This window comes from Podarcis tiliguerta, assembly GCF_965153285.1.
Source record: "Podarcis tiliguerta genome assembly, chromosome: 3".
Lineage (NCBI taxonomy): Eukaryota > Metazoa > Chordata > Lepidosauria > Squamata > Lacertidae > Podarcis > Podarcis tiliguerta.
Window position 1 is genome coordinate 35,534,796 of NC_139536.1, and position 25,129 is coordinate 35,559,924.

At 40.2% G+C, this 25,129-nt stretch overlaps 1 protein-coding gene across 3 annotated transcripts in view; it reads left to right on the top strand.

The window, feature by feature from the left end:
• The first annotated feature begins 1,081 nt into the window (after window positions 1-1,081).
• The window catches only part of KIF6 (kinesin family member 6), a 149,733-nt gene continuing 125,685 nt past the window's right edge, over window positions 1,082-25,129 (top strand). For all 3 annotated transcript variants that reach the window (XM_083434456.1, XM_083434457.1, XM_083434458.1), the window contains exons 1-6: window positions 1,082-1,255; window positions 3,481-3,590; window positions 5,040-5,114; window positions 17,458-17,605; window positions 21,416-21,525; window positions 24,118-24,247. In XM_083434456.1, the coding sequence (XP_083290582.1) occupies window positions 1,190-1,255; window positions 3,481-3,590; window positions 5,040-5,114; window positions 17,458-17,605; window positions 21,416-21,525; window positions 24,118-24,247 (639 nt within the window). In that variant the 5' untranslated portion in view covers window positions 1,082-1,189. The remainder of the gene's footprint in view (window positions 1,256-3,480; window positions 3,591-5,039; window positions 5,115-17,457; window positions 17,606-21,415; window positions 21,526-24,117; window positions 24,248-25,129) is intronic.

Genomic DNA, 25,129 nt, shown 5'->3' on the forward strand with positions numbered 1-25,129 from the left:
GTACTGACGTTTGAGGGACATGGTTTGATACAGAGTAGTTTTTGTTACATCTTATAAATTTCTGATAATATTTTACTTTTATTTTATATTTTGAATGCAGTTTCTCAAAGCTCAGACTTATAAAATGTACCTATGCTCAACAATGTTGCAAAAGGGAATAGCTGGCTTGGCAAGTATATAACTTTGAAGATTTCCGAGCATCAGCACTTGACTTAAACTAAAGGAATCGGTGACAAAGTGGGCAAAGGAAAAGGCACCTAAGGTGATATTTTGATGTGCCTGAAATCGAAACGTTTAAGAGACTCAATTCACAAGTTTATTCAAAATGATTTGTGTGCTAAAACATTTTCTTTTGGATTTGAGAAAGGCAGCCAAATGTTGTTGTGTTACTTATTCCTGCCATTTAAAATAAAGTTAGCAGCTTCAAGTTTTTGTGCTTTTCAGTTTTGCTACAAGACACCTGTTTTTGAAAACTGAAGTTAGCAATTTTGTGGAGGTGGGGTTGTAGTATCCTAGGGCGCAATATAGTCTGGCACCGACACCGGTGTAGCAGGCAGAATAGTTATTTATTTATTAAAGCACAATGTTTGCATCACAAGCGCACGTTCATAACTCACATGCTCCGTGCACGCTGCGTCATGGCGGCTGTGATTTAATTTCAGAAAGGAGCAGGCGCCTGGGAAACTTTGCCTGTTTGTCAGGAAGGGCAAATCCCCACCCGAGAGTGACGAAGCACAAAGGAGGCAGTGTGCGCGTGTGACAGATGCCGCTATTACTGGGCTGTTGTATTTCCAGAAACATTTTAACCAGAACAGACCCATTAAAAACAATGGACCTAAGTCAGCCCTGCCAAGTCATTGCACTTAAGTCTGTTCTAACGTTGGAGGCAACCCATTGTGTTTTCCCGGGGTTTGAAGCCGCGCACATGAGGGTCTTTCAGTGTCAGTCAACAAATAATACATATACAGTATAATGCAACTTAAGGCAATAACAGTAAGGCTGGGACAGAGCGAACAACGCGCTCTCATTTTCCGCATGCGCGGTGCGGTGTGAGGCTTCTCCCCCCCCCCCACCTCGCGTCGCTTGCGGCGCAAGGCACGCTGGGTAGCGTTGCCCGGTTACCGTTGCTATGGAGGGCCTAGCGCCCCCTCGCCGCTCTCTCGCCCCGACAAAGCTTTGATTTGCGGAGATGGTGAAGCAAACGATCCAGATCTATGCCCGGGTCAAGCCCCTCGGCAGGAGGCAGCCGCCGGGGGTAGGTGGCGCGGGGAAGAACCAGCTGCGTCCGAGGGACGGAACGAACGAATAAATAAATAAATATTCAGGACGTCACGTGGGGGGGGAGTGCCGGCTGCTGCTGCCGCTGCGTGTGAGGGGCGCCCGTTGGCAGGGAAGGGATGGAGGGGGCCCTGCTGTGGAGACGAGCTGGAAGAGGAAGGCGAGGAGGGCGGCCCGCTGAGGAAGTTGTGGCTTGGTGTGGCTGATGCCTGAGAAGCGAATGCGCCGCCTTAGACAGTCGCAGGCGCATCGAGAGCGAATCCAGACGATCTTTCTGTTCACGTGATTAGTAGAATCACCATAAAGTTCTGGTCTGTTGAATCACTCATCAAGGAACTCATTTCCAGCTGGGTTTTCCCCCCTTTCTTTTTCTGTATCCTACATAAGTAGAAGTTGTAAACAGGGGTGCCAACAATAAAATATTTTTGGGGGAGGGGGTGGGCAGGTGAGCCCCGCTCCACATAATTGACCGCATGATGTGGTGCACGCAAACTGAACAGCAACGCCCATCATCTTTTTTTGGGGGGGGGGGCTGGCCCAATCAAACATTTGTTGAGGGTTGGCCAAAGACCCCCTTTTGGCCTCTAGGATTTGGCTCCTATGGTTGTAAGTTTTCATGGGAATTTAACCCATATTCGTCATAGCTTGTTTTGGCCGTAAACAGAATATAAATTGATGCATACCAATATATACTATCACTATTAGAATGGGTTGTTGGATACCTGGGAGTTGGGGTTTTGATTGTGACACTGAATGCTTTGGCTTTGGCAAAGTTATAATGATGATAGAATCCTAGAATTGTAAAGTTGGAAGGGATCCCGAGGGCCATCTCGTCCAACCCCCTGCAATGCTGGAATCTCAACCAGATCATACATCACAGATGGCTTGTCAACTTTAGCTTAAAAACCTTCCACGTAGGAGAGTCCACCACCTTCGGACAGAGTCCATTCCACTGTTGGACAGCCCTTAATGATGATTCCCCCATATATCAAGTGTAAATACAGAACAGTAAATAAATGACATTACGTTCTATAGAACTAAAGGCAAATCAGTGAAATTATGTATTTGCATATCTATAACTGTTGAATGGGGACGTGGGTGGCGCTGTGGGTTAAAGCCTCAGTGCCTAGGGCTTGCCGATCGAAAGGTCGGCGGTTCGAATCCCCGCGGCGGGGTGAGCTCCCGCTGTTCGGTCCCAGCGCCTGCCAACCTAGCAGTTCGAAAGCACCCCTGGGTGCAAGTAGATAAATAGGGACCGCTTACTAGCGGGAAGGTAAACGGCGTTTCCGTGTGCGGCTCTGGCTCGCCAGAGCAGCAATGTCACACTGGCCACGTGACCCGGAAGTGTCTTCGGACAGCGCTGGCCCTTGGCCTCTTTGAGTGAGATGGGCGCACAACCCTAGAGTCTGTCAAGACTGGCCCGTACGGGCAGGGGTACCTTTACCTTTAACTGTTGAATGGCAGACAACTCTGCAACTGAAACTCTTTCCTCGATTCCTCCTGCCAACTATGATTAATAGGAAATGGTTTACCTGCTATTATGCAGTTTAAAAAAAAATGCAAAGAACTTGCCAGAAGAAATAACAACCTATGGTATCTATCTGCACCATGAAGCCCCCACCCCAATTGGCTCACTATGGCAATCACAGTTCCTGGTAATCTATCTGCAAGACTTGTTTGGGAGTTGGAGTAGGGCTTACCAGGTCTTTTTTCAGCTGGAGCTCACCAGAGCTGTTTCAGCACCTCTCAGGTGGGCACCATTGCCATTCTAAGAGAACAAGGGAGGTGTTCATGATGAGTTCTGACAACTCTTTTTCTAGAAAAATAGCACTGGGACTTACATTTGATATGACACACAGAGTTCTGTATTTAATAGGTGGTGAAGATCCGGCTTATTATCCTGTCATATTCCTCTATACATTGCATGTGTAAGGTTTAAATGTTTTCCATACAAATATATTTTCCCTATTTGTGTATAATTTGCTAACTGATGTGAATATAAACCCTTCTTGATATTACTGGTTTCATTATTGGCATTACTATTAGATATATTCCCTTTTTTAAAAAGCCTATTGGAAGTTGTCCATAGAGTCTACAGTTTTAGGTCTAAGGGTAATTTATGCTGTATTCTGAAATAAATAAATAAATTGGAATTTCACCAATGCAAATAACATATTAAAAGACTCCATATTTATTTTGTAGATATATTCAGTTGAACAAGATGAGGCATCAGCATTCAGTTTGGAGATTATTGTGCCACGTGATTTGGCAGATGGATTTGTCAATAACAAACGAGAAAGCTACAAATTTAAGTAAGTTAATTTGTCTCCTTGGTACATAGTTAATTTTAGGAATATTGTATGTTTGAACATTGTGAATGGCAAAACACAAAAATGCCATCTGATAATGTTCCATCATGTTGTTTTATAGTTGTTTTATAGTTTGCAAACCTTTCCCCTACCCACTGAACCCTGTGCTAAAAGGCAGGGAGGGGTGGGTGTTCACAGAGAATGTTAAAGGGTCGCAATTTCATAGGTTATCCTTGCTTGTTGTTTTGTATTAGTGGTATTATACCATGTGATCCTAAAGGCAACTCTGTTGTGTATTGTAGGGAGAGAAAAGACTTAGAAGTGATACCTTTACTGCCTGATTGCATGTATCTTCATTTGGAAATAATGGGATTACACCCAAATAAATGTCCATGGAATTAAAAGGACTGCTGTTCTAGGGTAGTGGTGAGGAACCTCCATCCCATGGGCCTGATTAGGCCCACTAAACCTAAATCACATTGAATTCAGTTGAAATTATTTCTGGGTAAATGAGTTTGAGATTTATTGTAAAGTACCATTTCTGCCTGTTTCAATTTCCTTGCTTGGGAATGAATGGTGGTTATTGATATTGTTGAAGGATGCTATAATTATGCTGAAAGCTATCTAAAACAGCCTAGAACTATTTTGCTAACTATTTTGAAATTAAGTATTAAGGCTTAGTGATGAAGTAGTAGCTTTGTTGTGTTTTAGATTTCAAAGTCATTACGTAACATTAACTTCTCTCTGCTTTACACTGAAGTGAATGGACATGAGAACCAGAAACCTCAAGGCTTCTAAAACATTTGTAGCAGGAAAAAATGGAGTAGTTCAGAATAGTTTCTATTAAAGAAATAGGTGGAATACATATTTGACAGAAATGTTCCACAGAGCAGGGTTATTCTATTCTTATGCAGAGGCTGCTGCTGTCACATTTTTAAAAAACCTGCTGTAAATATGATGCTACATTAAGATTATAAAAGTTTTGTATTAAGTGTTGCAAATTGGGCACAATTCCTTTGAAGGATTGGATCTTCGACTAAAATAACTTCCTTAATGACTTCCCTTTCTTCTTATGTAGAAGAAAACTGAAAATAATTTGTACTGTTTATATGATCTGTTTGATTCTAGGGTTAATTATACAAGTCCTGTGTGAGGCCATTTGGAAGCACTGATCCCCTTGACAGTAGTAAAATACAGTTTGCTTTTTTCTAAGCAGTATAATTTTATCAGAGGATTTTATTGTAGAGTGATTGTCAAAGCAGCAGTGTTTACAGTCTTTTGTGGATACAATAGCACAACAGCATAGTGTAGTAAAGACTACAGGGAAAACATTGTACTGGGTTATGTAAGTTCAGTGATGTAAACATTGACTTAGTTACAAACATATTTTTTTTAAATAAAAAAAGAAGTAGTGTTTTAAGATTTGCATGACCAATTGTACATAATTTGCAGATTTCAGAAAGTTTTTGATCAGGAATCAAAACAAGATGAAATTTTTGAAGCCATTGCCAAGCCAGTTGCAGAATGGTAAGTTCGCTTATTTTTTAAAAATGTGTATAGAATCATAGAATCATAGAGTTGGAAGAGACCACAAGGGCCATCAAGTCCAACCCCCTGCCAAGCAGGAAACACCATCAGAGCACTCCTGACATATGGTTGTCAAGCCTCTGCTTAAAGACCTCCAAAGAAGGAGACTCCACCACACTCCTTGGCAGCAAATTCCACTGTCGAACAGCTCTTACTGTCAGGAAGTTCTTCCTAATGTTTAGGTGGAATCTTCTTTCTTGTAGTTTGGATCCATTGCTCCGTGTCCGCTTCTCTGGAGCAGCAGAAAACAACCTTTCTCCCTCCTCTATGTGACATCCTTTTATATATTTGAACATGGCTATCATATCACCCCTTAACCTCCTCTTCTCCAGGCTAAACATGCCCAGCTCCCTTAGCCGTTCCTCATAAGGCATCGTTTCCAGGCCTTTGTCCATTTTGGTTGCCCTCCTCTGGACACGTTCCAGTTTGTCAGTGTCCTTCTTGAACTGTGGTGCCCAGAACTGGACACAGTACTCCAGGTGAGGTCTGACCAGAGCAGAATACAGTGGCACTATTACTTCCCTTGATCTAGATGCTATACTCCTATTGATGCAGCCCAGAATTGCATTGGCTTTTTTAGCTGCCGCGTCACACTGTTGGCTCATGTCAAGTTTGTGGTCAACCAAGACTCCTAGATCCTTTTCACATGTACTGCTCTCAAGCCAGGTGTCACCCATCTTGTATTTGTGCCTCTCATTTTTTTTGCCCAAGTGCAATACTTTACATTTCTCCCTGTTAAAATTCATCTTGTTTGTTTTTGCCCAGTTCTCTAATCTGTCAAGGTCGTTTTGAAGTGTGATCCTGTCCTCTGGGGTGTTAGTAATTTCTTTAATTAATTAAATCATCATCTAATAACCACCTAGGGGTTATGCCTTCTGTGGATGGTTTTTAGCTGTTCCCAAAAATAATTTGAAAACAATAGGCCAATGTGGTTCTTCAAGGGGCGTCAGTGCAAAGTAATGCATTTATTATTTATTTGGAGAGGCATCCAAAATGGTACATTGTCACCTATACCTGGAAGTGAAACACTCCATTTTATTATCTCAGAATTCTGTCACCTTGTTTGCTTTCTGTGTGGACTAGGTCTAATTATGTGGCCTTAGTCAAGTGACATATATCTGAATTTTACTCCTCCCTAACCTCATGTTTACTGGCATATGGTATTATGCCAGGTTCCGCTGGAGTCCACATTTCCAAGGTAGGTGTTAAAAACTAACTTCTTTCACTGCTTGGCTGCTATTCCTAAGCTAGATTTTCTTACTTAAATTCATAATGGGCAAAATAATCAACATAAAATTTGGTTACTTTTTAGAAGAATTGGAATAATTGCTTTAACAATTACGAATAGGCTCATAAGTAGTTAGATCTTAAATCCATCAAGGACAGCCTAGGGAGCTAATAGTTGTAAATGGGCATTTTGATTAAAGTGTCCAGCTGCACAATCCTTCAGTCCTCTTAACTTGAGCAAGTGGGTTGCTATCACCATTATTAGAAGTTACATTTTAATTTGTGTGAGAGGAAACAAAGAGGCTGCTCCCATACTAAGTAGGTGTAGGAGAACTTGCACCAGTGTGAGGCTGCCTTCCTCCCAGTCCATCACTTCCTGCAATGACCATGGGACTGTGTTTCATCATGGTTTATCCATGTTTTGAAGGTGGCTTGTGTAGCAAATGCCCGTTGCTTGTTGTAAGCTATGAGTCCTGGTTGCATATAACGCTAAGCGAAGATCCTTTGAAATGGAATGTAAACTTGGTTGAATTACCGACCACGAGGGAGAAGGAGAGGTGGCAGAGCACCAGCACTATGTGCCTTCTCTTTATGGTGTTAAACCATAGTTTAGCATTGTATGCCAATGAGCCCTATGAATGGGTAAAGTCTCATGTAATAATTAAAAGCTGAACCCACCTTAATTTTTAACTGACACTCCTTGACATGTTTTTGCTTAGTTTTTTTAAAATCTGTGTTCTTATTTTGGAATTGAAGGATCATGTATCATCTGTTTTCCCCCCAAATATGGCTTCAAATACTTTTTGGAGAAATAACAAATATGTGAACTAAAACTGTCAGTCAACAGACAGAAAAACATTTTCTTGCAATGTTTGTGTTCTTTTTAAACTATGTTGTAATTTAGCCCATTGTTAAACTGTTTGTTTCCATAGTTGAGTAACACTTGTTCTGTTTTGGTTTATAAAAGTGCAGGATGTTATCACTTGCTGGTAATTGCAGTTTTATTGCAACATAGCTCATTATTTGAACTGGGCTTTCTAAACACAGTTAAAAAAACATTCTGTTATGCACAATGTTATTTTTGAAGTATATATTTACAGATGTGTTCATATTCTACGGTGTTCTTCACTGCGTGGTGTTTCAGTTGCTGTTCGTTCTGTAACTGAGTATGCCAAAATTTCCTTACAGGTTGTTACAATTAGATTAATTGTTGCTATTTTGCTATTGTGTGCTTCTTCATAATGAACATTGGTTTTATTATCTTTAAAAAACATATGCATACAAGGTTGGTATGCCAGCTTGTCAGATCCATTTTCTAGAGGCTCAGACCAACATGTTTGTGAAGATAAAAGTATACCAGTAAGTCAGAGAACAGCTTTACTGATGCGTTTCTAGGAAAGTAACACAACAGAAATATCAATGAAGTTCTTCAGTAGCATTCCAAGGCTGTTTGTCATATGATCATGGGGAGGCTAAATTCAGTATTACAACAGAATAAATCCAGAACAATGTCAAAATATGATAAAAGGAGAGGACATGCATGGTGCTAATTAGAGGTTTTCAGTGTCTTGTTGGCAGGATGAAGAGTTGAATCATTTTTTTCCTATTTTTGTCTTTCTTTGAACTTCCCCCCTTGTTGCAGTATTCCATTTGTTTAACTGTTTCAGACTGCACTTCCATTCATGGTTACTTGACAACAAGCCCCATTGTGAGGTTGAATTTTTAATCTTCTGATTTGCTTTGATTACACCAGAGCTTTCCAGACTTTTCATGTTGGTGATACACTTTTTAGACATGCATCATTTCATGACATAGTGATTCAGTTTTACTAGCAAACCAGAGGTTAAACTAACCCCTTTTCAGCCCTGGGAGGAGCATAGGGAGCGTTTGCGTGACACACCTACACACTGCAGCCGACACACTAATGTGTCGCGACACATAGTTTGGAAAGCTCCGGATTACATGGACTTCTTTAGTTTCATTTGAAATGCTATTTTACTTAAGGCAGCCTGTCCCAACTAGTTGTCCTCCTGATATTTTAGGCTACAACTCCTTTCAGCTTGGGTCTGATGGAAGTTATAGCTCAAAACATCTGAAAGGCACCAGATTGGGTAATATTAAGTCACTGCATTGTTTTTCTTGTTTCAGTGATGTGACTGATACATTTCTTGGTTCCCTAGTCTTTTGTTAGAGTAGACATTTTAAACAAGTATTAAGCAGTTTCTGTATTCTCTGACATCCCTGTATTCCCCAAATAGTGTCAGAGGGTCAGAACTGTATTTACTCATATTAACTGAACTTCTCATGACTTGCCAGGATCCTGAATATTTATTTACAACTTTAAAACATTTTTTTTCTTTTATAAGTGAAACTGTGGACAATTTTGTTTCCTTGAGTAACGTTTAATAGCTTTGTTAGGGGCCAGATTAAATTGCCTCAGGAAGTAAACATGTCCGATAACCTACCCATTGTCCACCATTGTCCTAAACATTTCCCCTAACATATAATATTGTTTTCTGGCCTGGTTCATAGGTAACATTGCTGCTCCAACAAACAATGGTTTAATGGAGCAGGAACAAGCTACCAGTTTGAGAATTTCCTCTTTCCCTTCTGTTCTCCTCCTGCACTCTTGTCTTGAGATAGATTACCTGGTTTGGTGAATCAGTTTCCCATGACATCCAAAGTAGGACTGATTTAAATTCAACTTAAAAGTCCTTGTGTGCAAATCAGAACAAAGATGATGATTTGCAGTGTTGGTTTCTAGCACTTTGAACTCATTATGAATATAGAACAACTGATCTCATGACGCTTAAGTCATGCAATGATGGAAGAAATTTAACCATTTAATGGTTCTTTATTTGACTTACTTTAAATATGTAAAAAATTCCCCTAGAGAGCTCCAGCATTCCATCAAGGGATACCACTTACAAGAACAAATTGCACAACAGCAGAAGCCATGTGCACTAACTAGCTAGTAAGTTTCTGGACCTTGGAGAATGCTCAGACAAGACTATACTGTGAGATTCTAATGGCAAAATTGTCTGTCTCATATGGTCAGATGCCCATATGTTGATTAGGACTGGTGACCATAGAATTACCAGGAAGTCGGAGGGTCATGGAATATAACCAGCACACCCAGTTGTGGGGATGAGGATCCAGTCTTGAATTTATTACACAGGTATTGTTGGCTAGTCAGCCTGTTCTCTCAGCTATGTTAGAGATATTATTATATTATATTATATTATATTATATTATATTATATTAAATAGATGTTGTATTAAAATGAAAAGAACTCAAAATTAAGAAAGGCTCTTTTATGACTGAATGCAGCAGAAGTTCACAGTTTCCTAAATACAGTTAGGAGACTGGGAGTGTGCTGTGGGCTTGTGTGTGCGCCATCCTCCTCTCTGCATGTGAATTCTACCCTCCCTTCCATGGCTTTCTTTAATGCCAATCAGGTTTTACATGTGCATTAGCACTAACTAGGACAATGAGGGATGAAAACCCACTTTTTGGTTTTATGATAGCAGCCTTGGTTTACCATGCCTAATGCTAATTCACACATAGAACAAATTATGAAGGAAAGTGTGGCTTTTATTTTGCATGTAGTGTAGGAGAGTATGTGTCACTCTTCGTTGCCTTCTCCCACAAAGAACAGCTATTGCCCATTATTCTTTGTTCATTGTCCCAGCCATTCAGCTGTGGTGTAGCATATCACATTTTCCGTCCTCTTGAACTTGTTTTGTGGCTCGATTGAATGCAGCTGTAGCATGTTGATTCTGGACATGTAGGTGATTTTTGCTGGTACAGTAGGTTGCTGGGCGATTTAACTGGCAGACAGAATAGTTTCCAACACAGTGGCTACATGAATAAAAGGTTTTTAAAACTTACTTCTGCTACCCAAATACTGAAAAGAAAGATATTGTCAGTTTTCCGGTTATAGATCATTTATTGCTTCTGGTATTTTTGACTGTAAATTCTTTGGAACAAGAGTTGTCATTTAGTTTTATATTTACACAGCATCTGGAACAGCACGTTCCTAACCTGGCTAAGTGCACTCTGTCTCGTATATTCTGACCGGAATATTTATTACTGGAGTTTGCAGAGTTTTGTGTTATTGTAGCTTACTTTAAAGAATGCATAACCACAGTAACTTGTTGTAACACAAGTTTGTCTTCTTTTGAAATCGCAACTTAAACTGCAAGTGCCAAACATCTTTTTTTGTGTATGTAGATCTAAGTGATATATTGCTTAACTTGAGTCCTGGGATCAGTACCTTAAAAACATTACACAAGTTTGCCTAGAATCCTGGACAACAACTAATTTTATGGGAGAATCACTTTGAGGAGAGGGTGGAGATTGGTGGGCAAGTCAGCAAGTCCTGGTGCCACAGCCTCCAGTTGCTTCTGCACTTTTCTTGCCAACTGGCATTTGACCACAGAATTGGCCCTGATTTTTTGGCTAGAAGCTTTTTCTTTCCTTGTTTGTTCTCCAAAATGTTGAGGATTTCAGACTAAAACTATTACATCTAAGTATTCTAATTTTAAGATGTCATTTTCATTGGACTCTGAATACTGCAGCATGAAATCTGAAATATTAAACATTAACAAATAATATTTCACTATAAAATGCCTGTGGTCAGAGGAAATAAAGCTTCTGATAACAGTACTGCACACGGAGGAAATACTCTGGGATGAATCGTAGCACTTTGATATTTGTGTGGACAGATTCTGCAATGCCACTGTTACATTTCCTAGTTATCGCCATTGACACTTCCCTCTCTTGCTTGTCTAACAACTCCATGATTCAATGGCTGGCTAAACAGAAAGGGGAGCAGGGGGTGTCTTCAAACTGGTTGCATTGCAATTTCACTAGTGAAAAGTACCCTACCTCTTTCAGGGTGTGGGTGTGTGCAATCATATTCTGAAGGACTTCATTTCACATCAACAACCACAACTCAACCAAATAGCTCAGGCCCAACAGACAGTGGCAGAGCTTCATGCTCCGGCACCGGGGGTGGAGAGCAGGCGGGGGTGGGGCTGGCACGAATCCTGGGGGTGGGGCGCGTGTTCTGGGGTTGGACGCACCACCTGCGGGGGTACCCAGCGCTGGCAAGGGGCAGCCGTGATGGAACCCCACCGGGATCATGCTCCCCCCACCCCCTGTTCCTCCGCCAGTGCCAACAGAGACTCCATTTCCTCAGGGTCTTGCGAAAGAACAATGTTAAACAACAATTTATGACCTCCTTCTACCAGTCCACAATAGAAAGTGTTTTCTCATATTGTATCACAGTGTGGTGCGTTGGCTTGACAGCCACGGACAGAAAGTCTTTACAGAGGGTGGTGAACACAGCACATGATATCATGGGCTGTCCCCTGAGCCCGCTAGATGACATTGCAAGGAATCAATACCTTAGGAGAGTGAGAAAAATTCTCAGGGACGATTCACACCCCGGCCAGCACCTTTTTAATCTTCTACCCTCAGGCAGGAGATATAGAAGTATAATCAGTTGTACCAACAGGCTAAAAAACAGTTTCTATCTGTGGGCTGTTAGGCTGCTGAACGGAAAATAATATAGTGCAACTGACTTTCGGGGTTGGTGTGTTGTGCGACAAGCACACAGAGTGCAATGAGATTGAGTGTTGGAGAGGGAGGAAGGCTCAGTTAATTTCATTGTACACAGGTTGTACATTGACAATAAAGGTATTATTATTATTATTAGAGCACAAGATTCTTAATCTCAGGGTTGTGGGTTTGAGCCCCATGTTGGGCAAAAATTCCTGCATTGCAGGACGTTCAACTAGATGACCCTCGTGGTCCCTCCCAACTCTACAATTATGATTCTGTAATTTAAAGTCAAGGGAATTGAGTGAGTCCCAAAAACCTCTCTATCTCTATGAGAAAGAAGAACTGGACTAGGTACTTAGGGCTGGTAAATAAGTAAAAAATCCACCCTCTTTGGAACTAGCAGGATGGTCCATAGTTTGTTCCAGCCAATGGCTTAGCAGTTGAGAACTAATGATATACTGGGAGGCATTACTATCTTTTGATATCCCTTAGTAAGCAGTGGTGAAGCCATACAATAGACAAACATGCATCACATCCTTCTTATTCGTGTAGGTGGCTTGACATCGAGGTCGGTAGAGTCTATTTGCAGCATGGTGGGGGAAGAAAATAATGCCCTTTTTGAATACCACTTTGACATGATTATAGGGTTTTTATTTAGCATGTTTTGGGTTTGTTTTATTTTCTCCTTTTTAAATCTCACTGAAAAATGAAGTGTCAGAACTATAAAGATTAAAGTGGGTTAAAAAAAAAAAAGACACTCAGCTATGGAGCCACAGATCTGAAATTGTATCAAGGATTACTATGTTTTCCCTCAAACTGCTATTATAAGGCATAGTATCTTTTAAGATTTATTTTGACACAAAATCCAGATTGCCCAAGCATTCAGATTAATGTAAACTGCTTAAATTATAAACACTGCACATCTTTTTCAGGCCAATGTCTGACAGCTTTTGTGGAAAAAATGTATGCAGTATGTATTTGCACTGAAAAAAATCCATACTACTAAGTGTATATATATAAAGAACTGCACATATCCGTGAAATGAAGAACATTGCTAAATAGGGTTTATGCTACAGATTTGGCAGGGAGACAAAGGATGTAATAATGAGATATTTTGTTTATTTTAATGAAAATAACTTTTATCTCCAAATGAGGAAAGATATTTAAATGTATCTCCTTGAAAACATTTATGTTTCTCATAAGCATTACTACTTGAAAGTTGAAGTAGTCAGTACTATGCCATATTTCACTCTGGTTCTAAAGGGTGTCTATGATGGATAGAATGGAAGTACAAAGATGCCAGAAAAATAGTTTAGAGAAGGGGTGTGACTGAAATATTAATAGTTGACAACTTTCATCAGCATGTATTTTACATACTTTGATCTCCAGTTTATTTTTAGCCAAAAATAAAGAAGCTCCCTGAATAAAAGCTTGAAATACCTCAAGACTTGATTAGTTCTTTAGTGAAAAATAAAATTTGTATGTACAGTTGTACCTTGGTACTCGCACGTTTTGGCTCCTGAATGCTGCAAACCCAAAAGTTAGTGTTCTGGTTTGTGAAAATTTTTCACAGAAGCCAAACGACTGATGAGGATTCCACTTGACTACTGGAAGCTCCTGCAGCCAATTGGGAGCCGTGCCTTGGTTTGTGAACCATTTTGGGAGTCAAATGGACTCCCAGAACTCATTAAGTTCGAGAACCAAGGTTCCACAGTATCTACCTTTGTGCTTTTCCTCTGTTTCACCTCTTTCCATGGTTATTGAAGGACCACCTCATTTAACGGCTAATGCAGGACTGTATATAATGCAGGAGCAGTTAAGATTCTTTTGGTCCAAAGGCCCCATTTACCCATTCAAGGTCTCTCTTATAAAGTGGCAATTTTTACCATTTACAATGGTACCTCGGGTTAAGTACTTAATTCATTCCAGAGGTCCGTACTTAACCTGAAACTGTTATTAACATGAAGCAGCACTTTAGCCATTGGGGCCTTCTCCTGCTGCCGTACTGCCGGAGCTCGATTTCTGTTCTCATCCTGAAGCAAAGTTCTTAACCTGAAGCACTATTTCTGGGTTAGCGGAGTCTGTAACCTGAAGCGTATATAACCTGAAGCGTATGTAACCCGAGGTACCACTGTATTTTTAACTTGATTATTTTAACTCAGTACTTCAAAGTCTTTGTGTTCTCCAATCAGAATTCCCTCATTTCTTTTAAGTCTGTTGAAATCAGATTTGGCCCATGAAGGATTACTCAGTTAGGTTTATATTGCCAAAGTAACATGCCTCTCCTGAATCTAGGGAGAGAAATGTAACCATCTTTTATATATCTGTACAACATGCTACCCTGTCACAAATTCATGAATGCCTTACTATGACACTTTGTAGGATGACAAAAACTTGCTACAGTTCATTTTAGCATGGTTACTTTTTTAAGATTATGTCTTTGATGTGTTTCTGTTTGAGATACAGACATAATTAACTAAATAAAGCAATTCTGTAACCATTTTAAAGCTCAACTACCTAAGAGAAAAGCATTCCAGTCTCTAGTCACATTGTAACTTCCAAAAAGGGCATCTGCAGAATAAGTGGTACTCTGCAAGTGGTTGCCTAGCATTCTTTCTCTACCCAACTCTCCTTTTGCTAGTTCCTCAACTCTTTCTTCTCTTAATCCAGTGATGGCCCTCCAGCTGTTTTGGGACTACAATTCCCATCATCCCTTTCCACTGATCCTGTTAGCTAGGGATGGTGGGAGTTGTAGTCCCAAAACAGCTGGAGAGCCAAGTTTGGCCATCACTGTCCTAATCCATATCTTCTTGTGATGGCAATTGGCTGGATTTTTAAGTTTTGCTGGCATCACCACCACCACCACCATTATTCCCCACCCAGCGTAACTAGACAAATATCATTTTTTTACAAAACAGAAATTCTTCCCCCTCCAGTCTCAGAATAGCTTCTTGGTATTGTTCCATACCATGCGGGAATGACTTTCATTTGGGGCAATTTGGACATGATGAGGGTGAATAAACTGAAGCTCCATCCAGGCAAGTTTAAACCTGACATTGGAATAGATGTGCAAGCTGTTCTGTGCAGGGTTACACTTTCATTGACTCAGCTGATGTACAATATGGGAGTATTCCTGGATCTATCCCTGCTCTTGGATACTCAGGTAGTGGTAGTGTCCACAAGAACCTTTTACTAGCTTCAACTAGTATGCCACATGCGCTCTTCCCTAGAGAATATCTACCTATCCTCAATCTCTGTCCCATCTTGAATGATTGTAGTTTATCTTGGAGTGAACATCAAAGATAGTCCAGAAACTCTGACAGTTCTAAATGTGGCTAAAGAGTCGTATCCTAGTTTAAGCGGAGCCAGCTTTCATATCACATTTTGTAAACTGAGATTAAATTACCGTTTTGCACTTTAGATGTAACAACAAAAAATCTGGTTTAGTAAACTGCAGAAGCATTGAATTACAGCAAGACAGAGTAAGAAGTTGTGAGAATGTGAGGACCAAGCCCAAGAAACTGATCACTCAAGAATTGCCCAGTTTCAGTGCAATGCGACGAAGTTCGAAAATATTCTGCTAATCCTAAAGTGGACAAACAACTGTTTCACGCTGACAACATGATATAACATAGAACACCTCCCCATGACTTCTTTTTGAAACAAAGGTGGAATATATGCCTAATAACCAGGCAGAAAACAAATACTTCTGACAATTCTGGTATTTTTGTTTTCAGCAGATACTGGCTTTCTTTGGCATCTTATTGTGTTCTTTTCTTTGACATTTTGCTATTGTAGATTACGCTGAGCCATCTGGCAAATGCTTAGGCTTCCAGATAAATGAGTTGGAGGCCTTTTGCCTCTCTCATGGCACCAGACTCACTGTTGACCTACACATGGCCCCATCCTCCTAGGGAAGAAAAGGAAGGTTTTGCTTTTTTTTTTTTTAGCATGGCTTATTTATAACTTTACTCATAAACAGAGTGCACAAAAATACTTTCCCCCTCTTCTTTTACATAACATATGTTGAGTATTTGAGCTGAACAAACCAAATACATTCTTCTTTTGAAAACTAGTAAGTCTTATCAAGAGAATGATGACTTCATCAAGCTGAAATGTTTCCATTGATATGATGTCAGGAATATGATATAATTATGGGAGAAGCCATAATTCATCATTACATATGCAAGTCAACAAGACAGGGATCAAACCCCCACCCCCGAGACAGCATACAGTTGATATGGTTTATCTCAGGCACCCCCAACCTTCAGCCTTCCAGATGTTTTGGACTCCAATTCCCATCATGCCTGACCACTGGTCATGTTAGCTAGGGATCATGGGAGTTGTAGGCCAAAACATCTGGAGGGCCACAGGTTGGGGATGCCTGGTTTATCTCATCCAGCAACACCCTCCCCCCACCAAACAACACACTGCAAACCACTCCCTGGGCCTTCTGGTCTCTCACATTGCCAAGAAAAGGTAGTGATTCCTTCATAGACTATGCACAATAATGAAACTTTACTATCTTCCCTCTCTCTTCCCGCTTCTCTTTCCCCCAGCCACATATTGCTTACAGCAGTAATGTCTCGCTTTGAATGTGACTTGAAAACAAAGACTCTGTATGTATATTTCTACCCAAGAAAAATCTTTATATATGTTAATTATCAGAGAAGGTATGTAGGATACCTTTTTGCAACCTATGGCTACATTTTGCGCTGATCTCTGTCTTCTGCATTTAGAACTTTATTTTTGTGAAATTGGAAATGGTGATTGGTGTCTTCTAAAACAGTGTACTCAAAAGCTAGTATAAAACTCGGACTGTGAAAAGGGATCCCTCTCCTTCTTTGGAAATTCCCCCCCTGACAATTGGAAGAGGGTTAATCAGTGATGTTTGCCAGGTAGCAATAAGGTTTTTGGTGTGTTTTTTTTACCAAGGAGGGAGGAATCAATTGCAAGGTGCTCTAAGGAGTTTTTTACTCCATTCTTCTTTTAAAAACCTGTTTAAATGTAAAAATGGCTTCAAGAAGATGGGGGCAGCCATCTTTTTCCCCATACAGTTTGCTACTGCTAAAAATCACACTGTATCTCCAGTGGGGATTGAGGGGGGATTTGCTTCAGTTCACATTTAAAGGTGAAGCTACCAGATTCACACTTTGCAGCACAATATGAGAATCAAAGCGCAGCCCGCCTTCAAAATTTGCACTTCATTGAATTTTGCTGTGCAGTTCTCCAGCCAAGTAACATGTACAAAATTGCATACATTGGGGTAAGTGTGTATAAAAATGCATATATTCACGAAAACATTTAAAAATGTGTTAAATTAAGGGAAATTGTTTGGAAAAGGTTGACATTATTTTCCATTTTAGAAGATGTAAGGAATATCCAGTCATGCCAGCAAAGATTTCCATGGCTACACTAATCAGAGAATGAAAGTTTATAAACCAATGTTTATATTCCATAGATAACATATTTATTCCTCCACTTTCAGTGCTCTAGCTGGCTATAATGGCACCATATTTGCTTATGGACAGACGGGCAGCGGCAAGACCTTTACCATAACAGGAGGAGCAGAACGTTACAGTGATAGGGGCATAATTCCACGGACACTATCTTACATATTTCAGCAGTTGCAGAAGGTACAGGCCATTCTCTCTGATCATTTTTCTTTAAAATATTTCATTTCCTAATATAATTATACAGCTGAGGAAAGCAATACTGATTTTATCATGATATTTGGTTGTCTTGAAATTATTATCTGTGTGGGGATGTTATGCAATTGTTATTAAAAGTTTTTAAATGTTCTTAATTTTTAGATATTTTTAATTGGTTTTAAGATGTTAAATATGTTTTCATTTCATTTTTAACCTTTTGGTTTTTGCTGCCAGGGTTCATTTAGTCATTAAAACCTCAATAAGGCTGAGATATCAGTCCTTGGAGATATAATTTCAAACCACTCACGATAAACTGATTTAGATTCTGTAGAAGACTGGTTCAGAACCAGATACGCAGTCTGTCTTAAAAATGTATTAAAACATTATTGCTGAACTGTTAAGTATTCAGAGACAGAAATGTCCAAAATTCTCTCTGATTTTTGTGGGCCTTTTTATTGTTCAATAAAGAAATACTTATGAATGATATGCAAGAGGTTGGTTCATTGATTCTGTCTGAGCAAAGAAAGGGTAGATATTAGGCAACTTTCTTTGTGTAACTGCAGCTGCAGACCACATGAACCAGGTAAATCTGTGAACAGTAAAAATGCAATTAAAATATTTTGTGCAGAAATGTATTTTTCTCAAGAGACTCTTTCCCATCTGTTTTGAATTTAACATTTTTAGATCTGTTAAAAATGGTATCTGGACCAAAAGGACAAGTTAACAAGATCCCATCAAAGACCTTGAAGGGTGAATGCCATTCATAGGACACAGCTCACAGCTGCTCCACAGGTGGCGCTGCTGGTGAATGTTCATTGCTATGCTGGTTACAGACATGGCTGAATTATGAGATACAGTGTTCTGTGTTCCTAAATCCTCTAAAATGGAAGTAAATCCTGTTATTATTAATGTGACCTTACTTCCATATGAATATATTTAGGATTAGGTTAGTTACTGTGAAATTCCCAATTTTACTTTAGTTTATTGCACCTGTTTCTTTGGATTCCTTGTATATTTTAGATTTTTCTGCATCCTTTGACTAATTCAGTTACCGTTTCTCCCCCCTAAAATGGCTAAAAGGAGCATGTAATTATGTGGCTTCCTCATGCTCTCTTAACCATGGCTGAGAGTATGTCTGCACTGGCCCTATCATTCTGAGTAGCAATCTGCTTTGCATTTAGTATTTTTTCTTAGTAATAGTTGGAATACAGGTTTGAGCTTAGCGTTATACTCCCTCAAACAAGATGAAACTTGAAGTAAAGGATTTTGTTAATTGGATCTAGGGAACAAAGCACTGTAGAAACTTTATTAAACTGATTGAGAACTGATAAGTTAATGAAGAGGTTAGTATTCTTGTCAAATAGGATGTGACAGTCTGGGAATGATTCTTCTGCAACAGGAAATGAAAGGACCTTGGTATTTTGCCATATTCCACAAAAGAGAAAATGAAATTCTGTTTATATGTTGAAATATCAGTTGTATCACCTCATTAACCAATAGAGGCAAAGCCAAAGTGGAACATTTATGTCCTTCTGAGCTGAAACTCTCGGATATTATTTACTGTCACTGCTTGTTCATCCAAGTTGCAACTGAGTTAAGTTTTTGGTTTATAAGCCCTGACCAGTATCTCTGTTTGGCAGAAAGGTGGCATAGAACTAGTCTGAATATATACATAAGTGGGTTTAAAAGGTTAGAATTTTTAAAAAGGAAAAAAAATTCACTTACTAGATTGCCTCAGTTTAGTACTGGAATGGGTCTTCATGGTCTGTGGTCCCACATATGGGATCTCTAGCTAGGCAAAGCTAGATTCAATATATTCTTGCACATTAGGCAGGGAGCTGGCACTCTCCCATCTCTTCCTGGTTGGAGGTCCTAGCTTATGTGCATACCCTGAGAGGTGCATGCAACTTCCAGCTCAGTTTTCTTCTAACTGCTGTGTTAGGTAAAGGTAAAAGGTAAAGGACCCCTGAATGGTTAATTCCAGTCAAAGGTGACTCTGGGGTTGTGGCGCTCATCTCACTTTCAGGCCAAGGGAACTGGTGTTTGTCCACAGACAGCTTTCTGGGTCATGTGGCCCACATTACTAAACCGCTACTGGCACAATGGAACACCGTGATGGAAACCAGAGCGCACAGAAATGTCGTTTACCTTCCCACTGCAGCAGTACCTGTTTATCTATGTGCACTGGTGTGCTTTCAAACTGCTAGGTTGGCAGGAGCTGGGACAGAGCAATGGGAGTTCACCCCATCACGGGGATTTGAACCACCGACCTTCTGATTGGCAAGCCCAAGAGGCTCAGTGGTTTAGATCACAGCACCATCTGCTCCCCCCTTTTACCTTGCTGTGTTAGAAACAGCTAGTGGAAAGCTTATTACTGTAAATTTACTGAAATGTGGATTATCTTGAAGGAACTGTATGTTAAATCCAAGGTACTCAGAATGCAAAGCTCAGTCTAAAGACACTGAAGGAATCACTGAGATGGATACACATTTCTCTCTTACTCCGCCAAGCCCAGTTTTTTGTGTATGGTTTGAATAATGTTTGCGGAAACACCAACCATGGCATTTTGGTGGCATGGTAGGAGTGGAAAATGTGTAGCTTTGGAGAGGTGCTGCCCCTTGTAATTCGGAATCCATGGCAAAGGGGAAAAAGTAACAGTGAGTTGTCCTGCCCAAATATTTGTAATATCCTTAGCCTTCCATGTCTTCCTACAACGGGCAGCCTAGCAAAATAGAAAATAACTCACCACCTCAGTGAGCCATCCTTGGTTGATAGGAGCATATTCCATACCCAAACAAAGGGGCAATATGAGTTGTTTTCAGGCTTTGTACATTCAGAGAACCCTTTCCACATTGACATTCTGCCAGGGAACCTCTACGAGTTGCAAATAAGTATGGTGCAATCTAGGATGTATATTAGTGTCTGTGAGGCACTGCTAGGCCTATTGGGCTCTCCACTGTCCTACATGAACTGATGGGCACAACGTAGAACACAACCGGTATTCTCTTGAGGAAGCACATTGCAAAGAAGCATTGGTAATGGACAGCAAGCTATCTTTCATTGATCCTTGTCCATCATTGGTAATGCTGTGCTGCTTGTTGCTGATCTCTGTAAGCTCACATTAATTCTTGACCCTTTGCTTTCAGACCTATTAATAATGGCAATTATGCGCCATTTCTTTAATCTGAAGGTTCAAAGATGCACATGGAGATTAGGGAGCTGGTGGCTGATGTCACCCCGATATCGATATCTACCTAAAGCAGTGAGAAGTGGTGCTGTTCCCCATGTGGGTCCAAAGGGGAAGATGCCTTTCTTGGGTTCTCTCCCAAATGAAAGATTGTAGGTTCTCAGCAGACTATTATTTTCTGCTCCCCATCAGTTTTCAGATTGTCTGAGCCAACAAAGCAATTCAAGAGGAGAATGCAGACAGATTTACTCACAGAAACATGGAACATACCGGTATATATTTGTACAAGTATGGAACCATTAAATAAATGTGATAACATATTTTGAGGAAGGTTAATAAGTAACCAGTTGTACTGCTGTTGCTCTTTTATTATAGTCTTACCATGTTTTATTCTTAATTTTATTACTGTCTTTCTCAGTATGTCAAAATGCTTATAATGGAACATTATAATTAAAAATGGGGGGGAAACCACCTTCTAATAATGTGTGTAAATCTTTCAAAGAAGGACATACTGTAAGAAGGTAAACAACACAAAATATGTACTGTCAGTGTATCCTAGGTTTTTAGATAACTATTGATCCCATCTTTTTATTTTTCTTCCAATTCAGGATAGCAGCAAAGTATACACAACACATATTTCCTACTTAGAAATTTATAATGAGTGTGGTTATGATCTGCTGGACCCGCGACATGAAGCCTCCAAACTAGAAGATTTGCCGTGAGTGAAACATTTTTGAAAATCACAAATCTTTTCATTCCCCCCCCCCCCCAAAAAAAATCCAGCCTTCATTAGATACGCAGTTACATTTTTCTTTTTAAAAATCCACAAGTGCTTTCAGATTTAGGTGTGGTTATTCTCAATGTATTTCCTTTCCCATACCTTTTAGAAAGTAAATGTGTCAGTTTAGCATTATGTTGGATCGCATTCATTTAGTGGGAACAATTGAGTTAAAATGTGTATTTAATGGGGGTTGCTGTGGATTCTGAAAAGAGTCCTGAATTTACAGAGATGTCATTTTTTCACAGATACATCTAAAACAAAGAATATCTGTGATTTGAAAAGGGCTGCAGAAATAGAGATTTCTGGTCACCATTGGCAGTTAAGAAAATTAGACCTAACAAATATTCCTACTGGACACTTGGATTTTTGCACCCTGTCTCATTCTGGCTTCTTTTTTTTTTTCTACCAATAGGTACAACTTTTTCCATAGTGGCAGAAAAATATATGAGTTTGATTAGATAGTGTTATGTTGATGGTTTCCTGTGTCAAACTGTCCCTCTCAAAAAAAAAAAAAAAGTGATAGAGGAAACTATTAATACTGTTCAGTATATTGTTTCTCATAATTCAAGTTGCTGCTGCTAGCTTTATATCTATATAAAGTTGTCTCCATTCCTCCAGTACAGGTAGAAATGTTTAAAATCCATAAGAATTAGTCTTAACTTGGACCTTGATATGGAAAAGTACTGCTAACTTATACATAATGATGGAGAGGAGGCAGAAGCAGGATTTTTGTTTTTTCTATAAACAAAGAATGTTTTCATTTGGCTAAGTAGATGGAATTTGTAGACTTCTTTAAAGCTGGGTGGAATATGCATAAAACAGAATTAGCCAAGTTGTACTGTACAAATTCTTTGGTTGCATCAGCCAAGCTAGTAAGAAAACCTAACATATGAGGACTTGTTTTGGTAAGGCACACACACAGTCATGCACAATCTCAGGTCCAGATGAGGTCTACAAGTTCCACAACCATAAAGTCTTCTCTTTGTTAAGTTTACATAAAACCCTAAGCATCTTGGGGCCCAAATGCTGAAAGGAACATCTGTGTGGTGGAGGCCCTTCTTTTCCCTCTGGTCAAGTAAAATGGGATAGAGCCTTCTCAGTGGTGGCATCCCATTAATGGACTGCCCTCTCTTCTGACTGAGGTACAAACTCACTTCTGAGGTACAGACAACAATGTTTAGCTTTAGATGTCAGCTGAAGGCATGCCTCTTTGATCAGCATTTTTTATTTTTTTTGCAGGGGGCAGTGATGTAGCGAGGCCAGTTAGTAATAGCATATTGCCTACTGCATTATTAGAACTGTCCCAAGATTTTTTTCGCTTGTATATTATAATTGTGTCATGATCCTTATTAGTTCATGTTTTATGCTGTAGCCTGTCATTCTTGAATTAGGGCCAATCTTTAAGTGGAAGAAAGGAAATAAAACCAAAGATAAAGGGGGAAATGAAAGGATTTATTCTGAGGGTGGGGAAAACCATCACCACATTGCCTATGAAATGTTTCAAAGGCCTGTCTCAAGGTGCAAATATTAACTGCAGTGTTGCACAGTTGTTGTTTTTTGGTAGTTCTGATATGAACACCTGGGAAATTTCTTTTCTCCAAGAGACACAACCTGAGGGTTGCTTTAACTGAGAGTCCTGCATTGCGGGGGGTTGGACTACATGACCCTTGTGTCCCTTCCAGCTCTAAGATTCTATGATTCTATGTTCAGGGGGGGAAACATAAATCCAGGATATCTGTGCATTTACTTATTCACAAAATACACTATGGATTCTTTAAAAGGGCTGCAATATATTTTGTACTCCAAATGCCGACATTAAGCTTTACTTAAATCTTGTGGTTTTATTTTATTTTATTGTACAGTAGTGCCCCGCAAGACGAATGCCTCGCAAGACGGAAAACCCGCTAGACGGAAGGGTTTTCCGTTTTGGAGGTGCTTCGCAAAACGAATTTGCTATGGGCTTGCTTTGCAAGACGAAAATGTCTTGCGATTCCTGGGGGTTTTTTTCCCTCCCCCCCCTTTCCCCAAGCCCCTAAGCCGCTTAACAGCTGTTCGCTAAGCCACTTAACAGCTGATCGCTAAGCCTCTTAACAGCTGATCTAAGCCGCTAATAGCCTTTTAGCAGCTAATCCGCTAATCCCTTAAGCCTTTAATAGCCGCTAATAGCCTTTTAGCAGCTAATCCGCTAATCCCTTAAGCCTTTAATAGCCGCTAATAGCTGCTAAACCGCTAATAGCGCTAATCCGCTAATGGGCTTGCTTCGCAAGACGAAAAAAACCGCAAGACGAAGAGACTCGCGGAACGGATTCTTTTCATCTTGCGAGGCACCACTGTATTGTAGAGCCAGTATGGTGTAGTGGTTAAGAGCAGTGGAGTCTCTCAGCCTCACTCACCTCACAGAGTGTTTGTTGTGGGGGAGGAAGGGAAAGGAGATTGGTAGCCGCTTTGAGGCTCCTTAGGGTAATGATAAAGCGGGATATCAAATCCTAACTCCTCCTCCTCCTCCTCCTCCTCTTCTTCTTCTTCTAGAAAGGTGACAATAATGGAAGATCCTGATCAGAACATTCATCTGAAACATCTCTCTTTGCAGCAAGCAACCAATGAGGAGGAAGCACTGAACCTTCTTTTCTTAGGAGACACTAACAGGATGATTGCAGAGGTGAGAATCTTTGACTGTAAACAGTTCAACTATCCTCTTGTTGAACTTAAAAGACTTAATATCTTTATTTATTCTCTTTTGTAAGTCATTTAACACAAGACTTCAAGTAATTTACAATCAACTTTAGAAACTTTTCAAATTCCATCAAATGCCCAGGTGAAGAGGAAAATCTTCATCTGGTGCCAATAAGATGCTGCACCAGGTGAGCCTCACTTGGGAAAACATTCCATTGGCAGACAGCCACAACCAAAAAGGCACTTTCTCAGGGGTAGGGCTTCATTGGGAAGGGCCCCAGAAAACATTTGTAAGGTCTGGATGAACATAGTCTGGATGTATTCTTGTTGGGAAAGGCAGTCAGTCATTTTGTGGTGGCTCTAAGTCGCATAAGGGTTTATATGTTAAAACCTGCAGCTTATATTGGGCCTCGGAATGTATCGGCAGACAGTGTAATTGTGTTATTACTAGTGTTATGTGGTCAGCAATGGAGGAGTGTTCCTTTGGGGGTGAAGCCAAACTGTTGGAAAGTTGCTGTGCCTGCTGTGCCTGTAGAGACCGATATGGGAGAGACATGTTTAGTTGCAGCTGGGGCAGATGTAGGTGTCTGATTATGCTGCTGCAGATGCAGCATGGCATTTCTTCTCTCTGTGATCCTCCTAGTGGTCATTCCTCTTCTGGTCACTGCCATGGATACATGACATGTATGTCTGTCTCTAGGCACTGTGGTCATCTGCAAAGGATTCTGGGTTGATCCAGACATCTTTGTAACACAGAGTTAGTCTGCCAATGGGCCTGGTGCCTGAAGCCAGCTCAACATGATAATAAATCTGAATTGATGGTATATTGCATGAGATCCATGCAAATTCTGTTGTATGGAAAACTGAG